The sequence below is a fragment of the Alligator mississippiensis genome, chromosome 14 (assembly GCF_030867095.1).
Source record: "Alligator mississippiensis isolate rAllMis1 chromosome 14, rAllMis1, whole genome shotgun sequence".
NCBI lineage: Eukaryota > Metazoa > Chordata > Crocodylia > Alligatoridae > Alligator > Alligator mississippiensis.
The window spans coordinates 27,125,399-27,142,738 of record NC_081837.1 but is presented as its reverse complement, the minus strand read 5'-3'; the positions used below and the strand labels follow the sequence as shown (position 1 = coordinate 27,142,738).

General features: G+C 48.7%; 1 protein-coding gene across 1 annotated transcript; it reads left to right on the top strand.

The window, feature by feature from the left end:
- Window positions 1–238: 238 nt before the first annotated feature.
- Window positions 239–2,931, top strand: LOC102564969 (C-C motif chemokine 5). Its single transcript, XM_006264258.4, has 3 exons — window positions 239–368; window positions 1,015–1,129; window positions 2,022–2,931. Exons 1-3 carry the CDS (start codon window positions 296–298, stop codon window positions 2,107–2,109), a joined length of 276 nt encoding a protein of 91 aa, XP_006264320.1. The 5' UTR covers window positions 239–295; the 3' UTR covers window positions 2,110–2,931.
- Window positions 2,932–17,340: the final 14,409 nt, after the last annotated feature.

The window sequence follows — 17,340 nt, the reverse complement described above, 5'->3', positions numbered from 1 at the left end:
CAACTCCCTTGCCCTGCTGGTGTACTGAAACTGACCTCGAGGACTCTTGTCTTCACAAGGACTATTTCAGTATTTCCTGAGATCTGCAGCTTCACTTTTCTACAGCGCTGACACAACTGCCCCATGACGCAAGCTCCAAGTTATTTTGGAAACCCCCCAGTTTCCCATGAAATCATCCTACCATCATTACCCAGGACCCTTTAAAGAGGGGGCTGTCTAGGTGGGTCAGCATCAGATCAAGCAGGGTTTGGTTTCCGGTCCTGCTTTTGTCTTGCTCCTGCAGCTCACCATCAACATGAAGGTCTCTGTGGCTGCTCTTGCTCTTTTCCTTATTTCTGCCTTCTCCTCCCAGGCATCGAGTGCTCCAGGTGAGTCCAGCTTCTTTCTCTTTTTTTCTCCTGTTTTCTCCTTCTGAAAGCTGCCAACTCAAAAACAGGTTCCTAAAAGGTAACCTTTGGAGAATTAAAGGCATCTGACCTGTGGTCTGCCCTGCCTCTTTGAAAGAGGCTGAGAACACCTGCAAGTGTTTTGTTCTCTGAATTCCTTTTTCTTGCTGGTTTTTTTTTGGTTTTGTTTTGGTTTTGAGTTTTTTTGCTTTAGGCATATCAGGATTTCCCCTCCTTTTGCTAGAGGAGTTTAAGAGGCTTCCAGAGGTGCCAGTTGGGTGCTCTTTCACTTTAAATAAAGGGGCCCAGGGTACGAATTTTTTAATAAAGGCATCCTTTGTCTCTAGGGTTTCTCACTTGCCTTCCCCTTCCCTTCCCTTCACACTTGCTTGCATCTCAATGCCTGAACTCTAGCAATGCCCCTTGTGTTATGGCATCTTACATCTACTAGTATCACAATCATGTGTGTTGAGTGGAAAAGATTCTTGATAGGCATGGGGAGAAGAGGCTCCCAGAAAGTTGTGCTCTGTAGTATGGGGCAGAGGATGGCAGGGCAAGCTGTGTTACTTTCCAGGCTGGGCCCCCAGTAGAGAGGGAGATTCATGCATGTCCTTGTGGTCTTTTGCAGTTGGACTTGACATGATGACTATGTGCTGCTCTGGCTATGCCACCCGGCCAATCCCCCGGAGCCACGTGAAGGAGTATTTCTACACCAGCAGTATGTGTACTCAGTCTGCTGTCATGTAAGTACCACCTCCTCCCCTGGGCACAGTGGAAGGCTAAGGCCCAGGGCACAGCCAGGTATCCGTTTCTGCCCCTGATTCTCCTAAGCAGGGGTTTGGCTCCATGGGTAGATCATATTGCTGTAACTGGAAGGGGTATTCAAACCACTAGAGCTATCCTGGTATAACTCCTCCTCCCAGCTACTGAAAGTCCTTTTCTTCCAGTATGAAAGCAATTTTGAGTATATTGCTTGATCAAGTGTTTAAAGGTTGCTCTGATGCGTTGTAATTACAGTGCATCAGGGTAGACTCAATTAATTGAGTCTGCTGGAGTGTAGTAATAATGTGCTTCAGCCAGCCTCTGCCTGTAATAATGTGCTGCAAGACAGCCTCTTGTATGTCAGCAACCCCGCACTTCCAAATGGAAGTGGAGGGGTGCTTTAACTAAAGCTCATTCACACACATTTTGAAGTGTGGGGATGCTGATACATGAGATGCTCTGGATGCTTTAATTAGAGTGGCTCTCAGAGCCACTCTAATTAAAGTGCCCTTTCCCCTCCCAGAGCACATGTAAAAATGCCTGGAGGTACTAGATTTTGTGCACATTAACTAAAGTGCATTAATGCACATGTAGATGTGCACACTGTGTCCCATTCCCATAATAGCTAGGACCAAATAGGCCAGGCCAGGAAACCTCTGAACATTGAGCTGTCTATCCGAATAATCCTTTGAGCTTCTCTTATCTCTCTGTGGTTTGAGGCCTCAGTTTTCTTCTGGTGCTTTGGGTATGGGATTCATGGATGGGGAGTCTAGCCTAGGGATGTTCTCACTTCACAGTGAGAACTTCACAGTTCACAGTTCACTTCACAGTTCTCACTTCATAGGCCTTACCCCCGATCCTCTCTCTTCACAGATTTGTCACCAGGAAGAATCGACACATCTGTGCCAACCCTGAGGATGAATGGGTCCGCAAATTTGTGAACTTCTTAGAAATCCAGTGAGAAGGCCAAGAGTGGATGGAGGCTTCAAGGGCAAGGTGCCCCTTTAAGGCACTTTAAGCTGGTTCTGCACATACTGTTTTAGAACTGTCTCTGTTGTAAATGACGCAGTTTTCTGATTTAACTAGGGCCCTGCCCACTTGTGGTAGGTAAAGATCCTGTGTACCTTAGCGGTAGTTGCCTCAAGTATAGTCAGCAGGCATGAATTGTGCCTAGGGCTGAAGCACTGAACTAAAGCTCAGGAGAGCTGGGTTCTGTTCCTAGCTCTGCCACTGGCTGACCTTAGGCAAGTCAATTCCCTTCCCTGCACCTCAGGTTCCCTGTCTCTAAAGTGAGAATAATGGTACATATATTCTGTTTTGAGATCTAGTCATGACAATCCCTGTTGCAAAGTCAGGCACCAGTGGTATTATTATTATTGTGGTAAAATTAACTACAAATCCACTTGATTCAATTTTATCTCCCCAACTTCCCCCTGTGGTTTTAATTGCTTCCAGACCTCCCCTTCCTCTTCTTGCCCTAATGGGATGTGCCAGCTGCTGTATGGCTATGAAAATGCTGATGTGCTTTATCCAGAGGTGGCTGCATTCCAGGGTGGGGGGAGGTGACCTCTGGCTTGTGCCTGTTGGCTGTAGGTGTCTACCTGCCAATTTTCTCAAGCACTTTGTGTACTTTGTGGTGAATGAAGCTGTGCCTGAATAAGCTGTCAACCTGTGAAGTGTATTTTATGCTGTGCTATTTATCATAGGCTTGCTGTGGATCAGCAGGCCTTGGTTACAATTTGGATAAAATGGTCTGTTGCTGGTTTCAAGGAATAAAGATCGTTGCCTGTCTGTTTTGTACCCGTCTCTGTCTCTACCTGAGCTTTGATAGAGTCTGGGCTTTTCGCAGCTACTCATGCCCATTCTCTCAGTTGCAGATATGAAGGCCAGAAAAGCAGAACTACCCAGCCTCCTGATTGCACAGGGGCTGCTAACTAAGGCCAGTGGGGAAACTTAGGAAAACTGGAAACATATTTGGAAGGAAGGGGGCAGACTGTCTTGACTGGGAGTCACTAACATGGGCTGGAGAGCCAAGCACACAGCAGTGGACTGAATCCTTGTGGGGTAGGAGGAGTGATCTGGGGTGCGAAGGGCAAGATGAAGTGGGGATCCCTAGTAGGCTGCACTGGCACTGCCTGGCCTGTCGGATATGGCAGGGAGCCGGGGGGAGCTTGCACCAACCTGCCATCCACCAACCCACACCACCACTCTGCATTCAGTTGTGCGCACACACACCCCTACACACACCCCCTCCCCCGACTCAACGTCCAGCCAATGCAGGTACACTTATTAAAAAAGGTAGGTGGTGATGGTTGAGGTAGGTGATGGTCACAGCAGACATGGTCGCCACCTTTGTGGGGGGCACAAAAGAAGCCTTTACTATAGAGGTAGCTGATTGTGCTCCTGCAATTGTCACCGCACTGCCCAGGGCACCTCCTCAAAGGCATAGCAGCAGAGCTCTGCAGCTGCAGCAGCTGCACAGTGCCCACAGTGTTTGCGTGACTGGTAAAAGAGGATGGCTTTCTAGGTTTTCAGGGAAGCACTGAGCTGAACTTTGCATATGATGAAATAAATCAATGTGTGTGCATGTGTACATGTGTGTATATACAGGTGCATGTGTAAAGATGTGGGAACTCCTCCGAGTGGCTATCCCTCACCAGATTGCCATGCCTGGGACAATGACTAAAGCTCAGGGGATATAGTGAATTGTGAGTTTGGTGTGGATGCCCCAAGTGTCTGTCCTTGCTGGTGACCTATATTGGAAAGATATTTATTGATCAATATGGGATAAAATAATTCCTTTCATACCTGGTTAAGTGGAAAGTCACTCTTCATTGCCAGCAGCTTTCCTCCTCTCTATTACTAGAGGAGTGACCCCAACACATGAGCTCATGCCACCTCTCTGCCCCACTAAATATGGGAATAACACCTGCAGGTTCTTAGCAATTTATCATTTATGCTGCCCTGGAAATATGAGGGCTGTGCAAGCTTCTCCCATTTCCCTTCATAGCACAATTGTGTCACACGCACTTCCCAGTAACATGCAGTTGTTCCCTGCTGGCTGTGTCTTGAAGCAGGGAAAGATTAATATTTTGTTGTACATGATTTAGTCTATGGTTTTCAGCTTGTATCCTGTATGTGATTTGTGAGCAGAGGGTGGCCACTTTAAAACCAAATTAATTAATTGTTCTGAAAGTTCTGGCTAGTAGTGGGCAAGAATCACAGGCAGGGATTGTTCAGCAAGCATCTACCTGTGCCAGAGGATGGCCTGGTACTTTGGATGGTCTCCTGGGACTGAGGTTGGATTCCCTGTTCTGCCACAGGCTCCCTGCATGACCTTTCTCAAGTCACTTTGTCTTCTGTGGTCTCAGTTCCCCAGCTGTTAAATGGAGATGACCCACCTGAGCACAGAATTGTGAGAAACAGATGGAGAAGATGATGGGGAGTGCAGAGGTGCCAGTCAGAGAATGGCCAGAGGCAAAGCGAGCTGCTTTGATGATTTGAGAAGATTTACCACTGTTTTCACCGGGCACTTGTACACATGATGGAGTTTTAGTCCTTATGGTTGCTCCCTATTCTATGCCCCCTAAATGGAAATGGTGGGGTACTTGTCCATGTTATTCTTTTCCTGTTTCCATGTTACTTTTGCTGTGTCCACGTGACATTAAGCTATCTAAATTGCATCTGCAGATCCATGTTGTCAGCTGATTTTATTGTTTTAGGGTTTTTGTGGTAATTTAAAACACATCCAATGTGTTTTATTTTTAGCTCCTGAATTTCTTCCAGGAGAGGTTTATCACCCGAACACGATTTTCCCTGCTTTGCAACAGTTTCACCACCAGGTGCCACTTGCGTTCACTTGTAAATCCATGGAAACCCATCGAATTTCTCTTGCAATGATTCAACTGGACACTAGGTGCTAATCTTGCAAATGTTTACTGGTTATTTTACTGGTTATTTCAGTAAAATAATGAATGAATGAAAAATGAATGAAAAAATAAAATTGAAAAATGAAATAAAATGAAAAATAAAATTTCCACACAAAAAAAATTCTGCCTTTTTGCACACACTTCATTCCTGGCTGTCTTTTTCCCATCTGTTGCTCCCCCTCCCCTACTCCCACTGCCGCTAATTAGAGCAGGTCAGCCTCAGCCTCTGCCATTCCAGCCAGCCCTGCAACTTTTTATTCTGCTCCTGACAAGAATTGCGGGGTTTCCCACCCCCATTTCCTGCCCTGCTGCTTCGCTAACATGGCTGGCAGTGCTGCTACCCCCTCTCGCTGCCACTTACCAGAGTTGGCCAGCCTCCTCCTCTGCCACTCCAGATGTTCCCCCCAACTTTTTATCCTGCTCCTGCCAAGAACTGCAGGTACCCCCAGCCCCATCTTCCCCCTGATCGCTTCACCAAGATGGCTGGCAGTGCCACTTACCACCCCCCACCACTGCCACTTATTAGAGATGTCCAGCCTCCTCCTCTGCCATTCCACATGGCCTCCCAACTTTTCATCCTGCTCCCACCAACCCCAATCATCTCCCAGATCTCTTCACTTTTTTTTGGCTTCCAGAAAAGACACCAAAGCTGGTATTATATAGATCAAAAAATTTTAATAACATAATTTAACTTGGAATTTAAAAAAGAGACTACTTTAATTTAATAACATACCTTAACTTTAAAGAAAGAAAGAAAGAAAGAAAGAAAGAAAGAAAGAAAGAAAGAAAGAAAGAAAGACTTTGACTTCTAGAAATGTTTATTCCGGGGCGGGTGACAAATGGGGGGGCAGTAAAGACCGAAACGACAAAGCCTGGGTTCATGGCCTGCAAGGCCTGCCCGCACATTCTAGACAAAAACAAAACAAAACACAAGGGACAAAGAAATATATACATATATACAGTTCTACAGAGGGGACACCCAGGGGCCCCTCAGGACATCAGTGGTCAGCCTGCACGGACAAAGCCCGAGGTCTTGGCTCGATGGACCCACCCCTGCACCCTGAGCAGGTGATGGCGTCACAGCACAAGAAGCAGGCACACCCCCTCAACTTGGCACAGCGCCCCCTCGATGGCCCAGCATTCGTCAAAGGTGGGCGCCATCTGCCAGAGGACCACAAGCTCAAATTCAAGTGAGAGGCAGGCCCACACCAGCAAGCGGAAAAGCTGCAGAGTGTCATCCATGTCAGTCCCAGTGAGCCAGTTTTGGTGGCTTTTCAGGGTGGCCATCTTGGCCTGGCCCACCAGGAAGTTGGCCAAGCTGACTGCACCCCACTCAGCTGCCCGGTATGGGAAAGAGCAGATGTATGTGTCCTCTGAAAAGTCCTGGCCCAGCACCCAAAGTGCCCTGCGGGTGGCAAAGAGCGGCTGCAGCTGGGGGCAGTCGAGGAAGGCATGAAAAACATTCTCATCCATAGCCTTTGGGCAGAAGAGGCAGGCCGCTGAGGCCACCAGGTTCAGGTGGCACATGAAGGTGCCAGTGGCCAGGATGCCATGCACCTATCTCCACTGGAGGTCACTGGTCTTCTTGGCAGTGGGTGCCTTGTACAGCGTGAGCCACGTTGGAGTCCCAGACAATGCCAGGTGAGGCTGTCACATTGTGCCGGGACGGCCAGCCAGCACCTGGGCATGCTGGGTGCACACCACCCATGCATAGAATCCCTTCTGGGGCAATGTGCCAAAGGCGCAGCCTCCATTGCTTTTGGGGGGCATGGGGAGCCTCAGTCATTGACCACCACTGGGATGACTGGCAGTGGTGGGAAGTTGTCGCCCATGACATCCATGGTGGGGAGGGCCCGGTGAGCCTGGAGGTAGCCTTCCAGGGTAGCCACCGCCTCCATAGGGAGGGCAGCTCTAATGGCCTGCAGAAGCTGGCCCACAGTGTGGATGGAGTGCAGGGCCAGCTGGGCAGCCAGGACCTTGACTGACAGCCAGACCAACTGGGCAGGGTCCAGGAAGTGCCCCAGATGGGTGGTGTATACCTCGATGAGGGTGGCCATGAGGCTGGGGGAGGCCAGACTTGGCATGACATGCTGCAGGGCCAGGTTGTAGACCAGGGGCTTCTGAAGCAGCTGCAGGAACCACAGGTGCCTGGCCTGGGGACAAAGATGGATGGCAGCCCACCAGGCCCACACCATGCTGCAGTAGAATGGGGCTTCCCTCATTCAGGAAGGTGAGGTCCAGCATAAACAGCTCCCAGTCAAAGTCGAGGCCCCCCACTTGGTGCAGGAAGCAGCACACCAGCTGCTACCACAGGAGGTGGTCCTTGGCATACAGGAGCTGCTGGAGGGCTTGCAGGTGATAGGCAGCCACCCTACTGGCCAGATTGACCAGGCCCTGGCCCCCCTTGGTGGTGGGCAGGTAAAGGGAGGCTTGCAGAAGCCAGTGTGTCCATCCCAAAAGAAGTCTACTAGGAGCCGCTGCAGCCTTTTGAGCAGCTCTGGCAGGGGTCCAGCACAGTGCAGCAGTGCCACAGGGTTGCCACCACCAGGTTGTTGGTGATAAGAACCTGGGGAGGAAGAGCCAGCGGCACACCTACAGGTTGGGAAACTCCCTTCTCGCCAGTGTTGAGACAGAAAAGGATCTTGGAGTCATCATTGACGCCACAATGAACATGGGCTGACAAAGTGGGGATGCGGTCAGGAAGGCCAACCATACCTTGTCGTGCATCCACAGATGCATCTCAAGCAGGTCCAAGGAGGTGATCCTCCCCCTCTACGCGACACTGGTCAGGCCACAGCTGGAGTACTGCGTCCAGTTCTGGGCACCGCACTTCAGGAGGGATGTGGCCAATATGGAGAGGGTCCAAAGGAGGGCCACCCGCATGATCAGGGGGCAGCAGGGCAGGCCCTATGAGGAGAGGCTGAGGGACCTGAACCTGTTCAGCCTCCACAAGAGAAGGCTGAGAGGGGATCTAGTGGCAGGCTACCAACTAGTCAAGGGGGACCAGCAGGCATGGGGAGAGTCCCTGTTCCCCCGAGCACTCCCAGGAGTTACAAGAAACAACGGACACAAGCTAGTGGAGGGTAGTTTCAGGCTAGACATTAGGAGGTGCTATTTCACTGTCAGGGCGGCTAGGACCTTTCAAAAGAAGTGGTGCTCACTACTACCCTGGGGATCTTTAAAAAAAGGCTGGATGAACATCTGGCTGGGGTTGTTTGACCCCAGTACTCTTTCCTGCCATGGCAGGGGGTCGGACTAGATGATCTCCTCAGGTCCCTTCCAACCCTACCAACTATGAAACTATGAAACCTGGCTGTGGTAGGAAAGGGCGGGCAAGCACCAGCATCAGCGCTGCAGGCAGGCCTCCACTCCCTCCATCAGGTCCTCCCAGGTGCAGGCCACAAAGGCTGACAGCCCCAGGAACACTCCCAGGGCTTTGAGGTCTTCCTGGCACCAGGTAAGGCCCCCCCGCAAGTCCGGGCCAGGTGTGCCAGCCCACGTTCTGAGCAGGAGGGTGTCACTCTTGCCCCAGTTGATGCAGGCCAACGAGGCAAGCTTGTAGCTGCACTGGCAGTCCACCAGGAACTGCACATCTTCCCTGCTGTCCAGGAACACTGTCATGTCATCTGCATAGGCTGTCAGCTGGATTGGTGGGCTAGTGGTTGGCCCTGGGTGGCATGCTCATGCCAGAGGTATTGATCCCCCCAGATGGAGCAGGAGTGGAAGGGGGCTGGGAGGAGCCCCTAGCCACACCATTTGATGAGTCTCCTACACCAGAGGTGGATGTGCCATCACCCTGCATGGGTGCAGGATCCGGTGTCCCGGCTGACTGCCCCAGCAGACACTGGGGAGCCAGGTGGAAGCTGCTGCTGCAGTGGCAGCATGCAGTCCTGCCCTGGGAGAAGTAGACCGTATACTGCCTCTCATCCACCACAAAGATCATGGAGAGAGGCAGGGTCTGGGGCCCACCCTGAGCAATATGAACACCTGCCTGTGGAAGGAGAGGACATGCCTGAGCCTTGGGTCCCTGCTCCCCATAGTCAGCCTGCGCCTGGGGCTAGTGAGGATGCCATAGCGCTTGAGCTCTTTGGTGAGGTCCCAGTCTGGCAGGTGTGGGGGGATGTTGGGGGCCACCACCCGCACTGCCAGGGTCTCCAGGGGTGTGGCCAAGAAGTGGATGCCCAAGACCACCAGCCCCACCGTACACACCTCCCTCACCAGGCTGAGGGAGCTCAGGTAGATGACAGGCACTGAGTTCACCTGGGAGGCGTTCCGCCAGAACACGGGCGTAGGCCTCCACCCTGACATGGAGAGTGGCATGCACCCGCAGGCCATGGCTGAGGGGCAGGTCTGCAGAGACATCCCTGTGCCAGGTGCCCTGGCTGCTGGCAGCCATGCTGAGCAGGAGAGAATTAACTCTCCCACAGGGGCTGATGCAAGGGGAGGTGGGGGGGGAAGCCCTGGACTGAAACTGGGGACTGGGAGGAGGCTAAAACAGCCCCAAAATCATCCCAGGGTGGCAGAACAGCCCTGCAGGGGCTGAAGGCAAGTCCTAAGCAGGAGGAGGTGGCAGAGACCAGGGTAAGGGGCTCTGGAGGAGGGAGGCAGCAGGAATCAAAGAGAGAGCACAGGCAGGAGTGGGGGAGAGGCAGAGGCAAGTGAGGATGCCAGAGCCCAGGGGAAAAAGCTCAGAAAATGGGGAAAAGGGGCAGAGAGGGATTCCCCAAGCACAGGCTGGGGAGAGGCAAGGTTTAGGGGGGAGAAACAGGGTGGGGCAGGGAGTGGGGAGGAACGCGCAGAAGGGACCTGAGCTCGAGAAGCTCAGAAGCGCTTCACCTGGCTGTCGCCATCTTGAAAGAAAGAAATAAAGAGGAAAGAAACAACTCATAGCATTCTCTTCCACCAGTAAGGAGCAGTTCCTCCTTCGTATGACTTGTTTTCACGCCTGTCAAAAAAAAAAATTGAAATGTTTACAATGCGTCATGAGTATATTTATTCTCCATTTGATAAATGTGAGAATTGAAGTACTTGGACTTTCTGCTCACATGACATAACTGTATTTTAACAAGTTTTTCCATTACATACATACCTAATTAATGAATTTGTATCCCCATTGATACCAGCCTCTTGTTGCAGGATTCTCCAGGGTGTTTCTTCTCCTAAAATGCCACCTGACTGTACAGTAACACTGAAAGGGCAGGAGGGTATAATTACTCTGATGTGGCCTCTAGTGCATTTTACTAGTTATAGCACATTAAAACATTACATGGTGAATCAGGTCCATGTTACTTAATTAGTTGTTAAAAAATAAGCCAGGAAAATTAAACCAGGAACATTTTTAGTGACTAAATGCTGATTACATGGACAAGTGCCCATGAGATTTTAATTGAAATGGTGGGTTTTATTTTTCCATCACTGTATATATGTTATTGTCCTGGTGGCTGCAGGCACCTGCTGAAGGCAGAAGTGGCGAGGGGACTGATCCTTTTTTTTCCCCTGCAGAGCCTGTCCACCTCTCCCATGGACAGGGGGTCATTAATCTGTACCATTAAGTTGCCAGCTCACCCCATGGCCGTGGGAGAGGTGGGCAGGCTCCGCAGAAAAAAAGGACTGGGCTCCTTACCACTTTTGCCTTCAGCAAGTGCCTGGGGGCAACAAGATGCCTAGGGCCACTTAGGAATGGGCTGGCTTGTCCCTGGGGCAGTGCAGGGAGGCAGCAGGAAGGTGGCTAGGTGTGCTGGAAGCCAAAGAAGGTGGTGGGGATGGTGCATGGACAATGGGACTGCCCAGGCAAGCTGCTAGCTTCCCCAAGCCTGCCCAGGCTTCCAGCACCCTGTGCACCATCACCACTGCTGTCTCCAACTGCCACCACACCCAGCCACCCTCCTGCCACCTCCCTGCACTGCCTCTGGGTCATGCCAGTCAGTTTCTGGGCAGCCACAGGCATCCTGCTGGTCACAGGAGCCTGCTGAAGGCAGAAGTATCAAAGGTCCCTATCCTTCATTTCTATGTAGCCTGCCTGCCTGCCTCTCTCATGGTGGGGGGGGTGAGTTGACAATATTCCAAGTTGCAACATTGAAAACTAAACTACATCAGGATATAGTTTAGTTTGCAATGATTTAAGCTCATTTAAAACCCCCAAAACTCATGTACATGTAATGTGTGATGCCATTAAGCCACACAAAGGGAAATTTTTGTCATGTGTACATTGTCACATGTATAAGTGCCCTAAGGGGCCAGCTGAATCCAACTGGTTCCCTGTAAATCCAGTTTGCCTGCCTGATGCACTTTGGCTCCATATTTAGGGATAGCCTCAAACAGCTGACCTCAGTCGCAGGGTACTTCCTCAATCAGGAAGCAGCTTCCCACCTCCAAGGCATCTCATACTCTACAGCACTTGCTTAACCTCTGACTCCTGATCCTTGAAATGAATCCTGATTCATTTCTGCAGTTGTTGAGCTCTGCTTGGCATCCTAGTTCCCATCTTCATGTCCTGACCCTTGAATTGGGATCCCAGTGGCTAAACCCATTCTGGTTCCTGTCTCTGTTTGGCAATTCCTGGATTGTGTCTGGCCTTATGACTGAAGTCAGGGGTGGATCTAGGATTTGTAAAAGGGGGTTGCAGATTATGTCATCTGTACTTATCACACATTTTTCACAGAATTATAGAAAATCAGGTTTGGAAGGGACCTCAGGAGATCCTCTACTCCAACCTCTAAGCAAGACCATCCCCAACTAAATCATTCCAGCCAGGGCTTTGTTGAGTTGAGCCTTAAAAACCTCCAAGGATGGAGATTCTACCAGCTCTCTAGGTAACCCATTCCAGTGCTTCACCACCCTCCAAGTGAAAAAGTTTTTCCTACTATTCACCCTAAACCTCTCTTGCTGCAAGTTGAGCAAAGGATTATTTTGCTAAAGGTAGTGTCAAGATGTATCTATTAGGTTGAAATCATGATACAGTATTTTCTTCTATTTTACTTGGGGATATACCTAACTGTCAAGCTTTATTCAGAGTAGACAAAACCATAACTCTGAATGGTAATAAAATTAATGTTCTATTTTGTAATATTGAAGAAAGTACTTAAGTCCACTTAAGCCACTGGGATATAAACAAATGTTTACATGTTTATTATAATAATAACAATAATAATTATTATTCTTTTCAAAATCGATATGGATATAGGCATCTAAATATTTGCTGAACCAGGGTTGTAGGTGGTAACATTAATATCTTTATTTTCCTCCCTTGAGAAGAAACATAGTTCATATGCTTAATTTTTGTTGAACCAGACTTCTAATAAGATGCATAAAAATAATGGATTTGTTTGATGTAACATATAACTGACATTAGACAAGCAAAAGTTTTAAAAAAGAAGCCATTACAACTACTATTTCACAGATATGGTGTTATTTATTATTCACTTTTTTTGCAGTGTATTTTGATTGTTTGACTGGTCTATACCACCTGGCTTTTCCATTTCTGAAATGTATTTACTTTGGCAATTAGTATGGCCTTTTCTTTTTTTTAATTATTCTGAGTTCTAAATGAATTAACCTGTTTTACAAAGGGAGTATCAAGAGCTATTTGTAACTTCAGGAACAAAATGTGATCTGAATTAGGTGTCAAAGTACCACCTTCCAGTATTACTGTGTTCATATGGCTTTAGATTATGAAGTTGACACCTGGGGGCAACTGTTTCATCTACACTTGTTACTTTTCTGCAGTCATTTGGGTGTTATTGACATTCATATTGACTGCATACTTTTTAGTCCAGGCTTCCAAACAATGGTCCATTACTCATCAAAAGACAAAGGAAGTTTGTAGGTTATTGCAATACCTATGTAAAGTCATTTAGAAAATCAAAATCAGCCTCATCAGTACCAAGATATCAACATTTATTAATTTTGTTAATCATGGCCACCATTTTTAAAGATGGCAGCCAAATGCCAAAATTAGAAAAGTGACCCCCTGGGCTAAATTTCTTCCTTAGCACCTCAATTATGAATTTCAAAAATAAAAAGGTCACTCCCAAAAAAATGCATGGACTTTATATATATGAGTGAACTATTTTTATTTTTAAATTTATTTTAATCCTTCAGTCTTTAATACTTGTGTAAGAAAGTAACTTGTAAATTTGTCCTTTGTAGACAAGAACAAGTTCTGAATAACTGAGAGCCTGTTCCTCCATTGAGATGGTCCCTAGTCAGCTTATTTCATCAAGACATGGCAGTTGAGACCACTGGCAGGGACGAGTCAGGGGAGGAATGGGGTGACCAACTGGAAGAGGCTCGAGAGGTCTAGTACACCTCACTTACACTTTGGATGGAGTGAAGTGTACAAGAGTAAGACTTTATTTTGAGCTATTGTGCAATCACCTCTATATAGGCTATTAAAAAAAAACATAATTCAAGAGAAAAATATTTTTGAAATAAAATTAAAATCTTTTATAGTAGATGTTTGATTTTTAGTATTTTTAATCTATAATATGTTAAAATGATTTCTTCCAAAAGATTTTATGCATGTGGTAGGGCTGTGAGAAGCTTTGGTAGCTGATTCAATTTGGAAGAAATTAGGCCTGATTTGAGGACAGAATCTCCAAATCTGAATTGAATCGGGAGACCAATTAAAAGCTCTGAATTGATTCAAAGCCTCTGAACTGATTCAGAAAAGCTTCAGAAAAGATTCAACTGATTTGGAGATTCGGCCATAGTCTAAACAGGCAGCTAACAGCTGCCTCCAGCTGGTAAGCTTGTTGCAGTTGGGGGGGGGGGGGGGATGGAGGGATTGGGGCTGGGGCAAGCTGCCCAGCCAGGGTGAGGGAGACATGGAATTTGGGGAGTGGGGTGGGGGGCACAGTAGAGCTCAGAGCTGCCACTTGCCCAGCCGGGGTGAGGGGGCAGGATGTGGGCAGAAGGGGGGCAAGTGGCAGCAGAGCATAGCCCCTGCTCCAAGCACTGCTGTGCCCACATCCCATGCCCCACCCCCCCACCCCAGCTGGCAAGCGGCAGCAGCACCTGCTGTCCTGCCCCAGCTCACAAGCGGTAGCAGTGCCCACCCACCAGCCCCGGCTGTCAAGGGGTGGCAGGGCAGAGGCCCTTCTCTAAGTGCTGCCATGCCTGCATCCCACATCCCCCTGCCACATCCCCCCCAGGGGGGGCACAGGATGCAGGTGCATCAGGGCTGGGAGTGGGGGCTCTGCCCTGCTCAGATGTGGGGGGTGGGGGGTGGGATGCGGGTGTGGCTTGCTCCAGGCAGAAGGGGGCAAGCGGCAGCAGGTAATAACCCCAGCTCCTGAATCCGAATCTGAATCCAAATCCAAAGAGAATACTTACTGTTTCACACAGGCCTTGTGTGCAGCCCTCGACTTGATTGGTTTGGAACCATTCTTGGGGAGGTCCAACATCCCTGAAACCCCCAACTATTGGTTGAGAGTGATGGAGCAGGTTGTTAGAGGGGTAACAACCCCTCACTACCTGATGGGTCATGCCTGTGCCTCGTGGCCTAGAGGGAAGAAATTTTGGGGCCTCAGAGGCAAGCCATGCACCATGAGGGCAGGCTCTGTGGAGGTGCAGTGTTTTGCAGTCAAGGGGTGGCCCTTCTGATGACAGGGACCATGTGATGGGGCAGGGGATTCTGGGACCAACATGGTGATAAGAGGGCAAGGTTTAGTGTCAGGTGGGTAGGCCTTCTTATGTCATGGAGCATGTGACAGGGCAGAACTTCTGGTTGCAAAACTGCAACCCTCTTTAACCCCAAAGGAGTACTTCCAGGGCAATGGCAGTCATGTCTGGTGGCAAAAATCAGGGGTTAGGGGGTAGGACTTCTGATCCCAAAATGGGAAGCAGGGTGTGGGGCATCTGTCAAAGGGCAAGCTTAACTGTTGGACAAGGGGTGTATCCTTGTGGCCCTCAACAGCTCACCAAAAGACATTAAGCACCCCTCCCCAGGCCAAAATAATTGCTCACCCCTGCTCTAGCTTCATCTTCCTTGTAACCACCCTTCAGATAGTTAAAGGATGCTATGAAATCTCCCCTCAGTCTTCTATTCTGCAGACTAAATAAGCGCAGTTAAAGAGACTGTGGGCACATCTACATAAAATGCTTTAATACGCATTAGACTAATCTAGTGTTCATTAAAGCATTACTAAAAAACCATGCACAAAGCTAAGGCACATTGGAGTAGACTAGGTTTTAGGAAAATTAGTCTAAGGAATATTTTCCTAGTACCTGTAAATAAAGGAAGCCTACACATGAGCCTGGAGGCTGCTTTGATGCATTGTAATTACAGTGCATCAGAACAGACTAAATTGCTCTGGCTGGAGCACAGTAATTACCATACTCCAGCAGACTCAATTGAATCTGCTGGAGTATGGTAATTACTGTGCTCCAGTCAGCCTCCAAGTCTCATGTATCAGCCTCCCCATGCTTCAAAATGGCAGCAGGGTGTTTTATGTAAAGTGTATTCAATTAGTTTTAGATAAAGCACCCTACTGCCATTTTGAAGATTGGGGACACTGATATATGAGATGCACTGGGTGCTTTAATTAGTGTGATTTTCAAAGCAGATCTAATTAAAGTGCCTCCCCATCCACTCCTGGAGCATGTGTAAAAATACCCATAGGTACTAGATTTAATGCACATTAGCTAATGCACATTAGTGATTGTGTAGATGGTGACCAAGAATAAATTTTCTCTCAGTCAGCCAGTCCACTAGGGGGCCAGCCTCCGGCCAGGGGTAGAGCACTGTGTCTGAGAGCCCCTCCAGCTATGGGGTAGGGGTGGCTACTCTGTAGCCTCTGCCTGTCCCTTAGCCCTCTGGCTTTCCCTCTGCGCCCTAGATCCAGCTGCTGCCTCCTCCTGGCCACTGGGCCTGTCTTTGGTGGCCCTGCCTAGGCAGCATGAATCCTGCTCAGTCCTAGCTGGAGGCAGAGAGCTCTGCTACCTGGCCCTTGGGCAACGTGCCCCTGCAGTGTGGCTATGTGCCAGCTCCAGGAATCAACCATGCCTTTGGATTTGCTCCTGGGATCTCCAGCTGCATCTGCCTGAAGGCACCCTGCAGACATGGCAGCCTCCCTGACCCCAGGGCACACAGCCTGCAGCCCAAACTGGGGGGCACAAGAGTGTGTGGCAATATGGGAGGATGCTAAGGGCCGGTGGCAATTTGGCTGGGGCATAGGGACCAATGTCCATATTTATAAACAGATGGTGTCCTGCATGAAGGAGTGTGGGCACGACTGCTCTGGGAGTCAGTGCACAGTGAAGGTGAATGCCGTGTAGGCACAGTGGGTGAAGATAACGGACAACAATAGGCAAAAATACACAAACTGTTTTCCTGTTATGGAAACCTTACCCTACCTACTGCAAACCTGGAGGAAGAGCAATGAAGAGTTAAAACTTACTGCTTACTGCCTTTCCTTTCCTAAACACTTGTTGATCACAGTCTCCATGATTTCTAACTCCAACAGATAGGACAAATGACATGGACCCAGCTTCATCAAACTTGCATTCAAACCTAATCCATTAGCAGAGAACTGCACGTTAACCTAATCCAATAATAGAGAACCCCATGCTAAGGGAGAATGGTCTTCTAAATGTATGGTGTATTGTTACAAGAGCACTGAAGGTTACTTTTTTGATAGAGGATCTCTGGTGGATGAAGACACAGTGCCATTTTTGCTAGGGAGATGGCATGTGTTGTATTCCCCCAGTTTCCATGGCTGTCCCTCCACAGGCTGGTTTAGGGTATTGCTGAGGGAAAAGAGATCCTGGAGTATCGCTAACATTTTTCAGGTAGCTTAGCAGACATGTCAGAAAATAAGTTTATGTCCCAGAGAGCTTGTGGTAAGAAGTTTGGTCTCTTCTGTTCTGGTCAGGATTTGAAATGGGTTTAGAGATGTATGAAGCTGGGAGGCTGCTACCTTGTCCTTATCTTGTCCACTGGTCTCTTTTCCATCAGTGACAGGGACATTAACACAAACATATGCATTCCCAAGTAATTTGTTGGGTTCATCTCCACTTCTCAATAACCTCAATGATGGGTCCAAGCATCAGCAGTACACTACCTTCATCTTCAGTTGGCTTCTGAGAGGCCCTTTGATTTTCTTAATTCAGCACATTCTTCAGCCCCTGTCATCACTTTTGGAGCTTTTCATTTTACAGACATCTTAGTTTCCTCCTCAAGTTTCCAAGTATAAAAAGGGGAAGTGTTTATAGATTCATAGATTCATAGAAGTAGGGTCAGAAGGGACCTTGTAGATCATCAA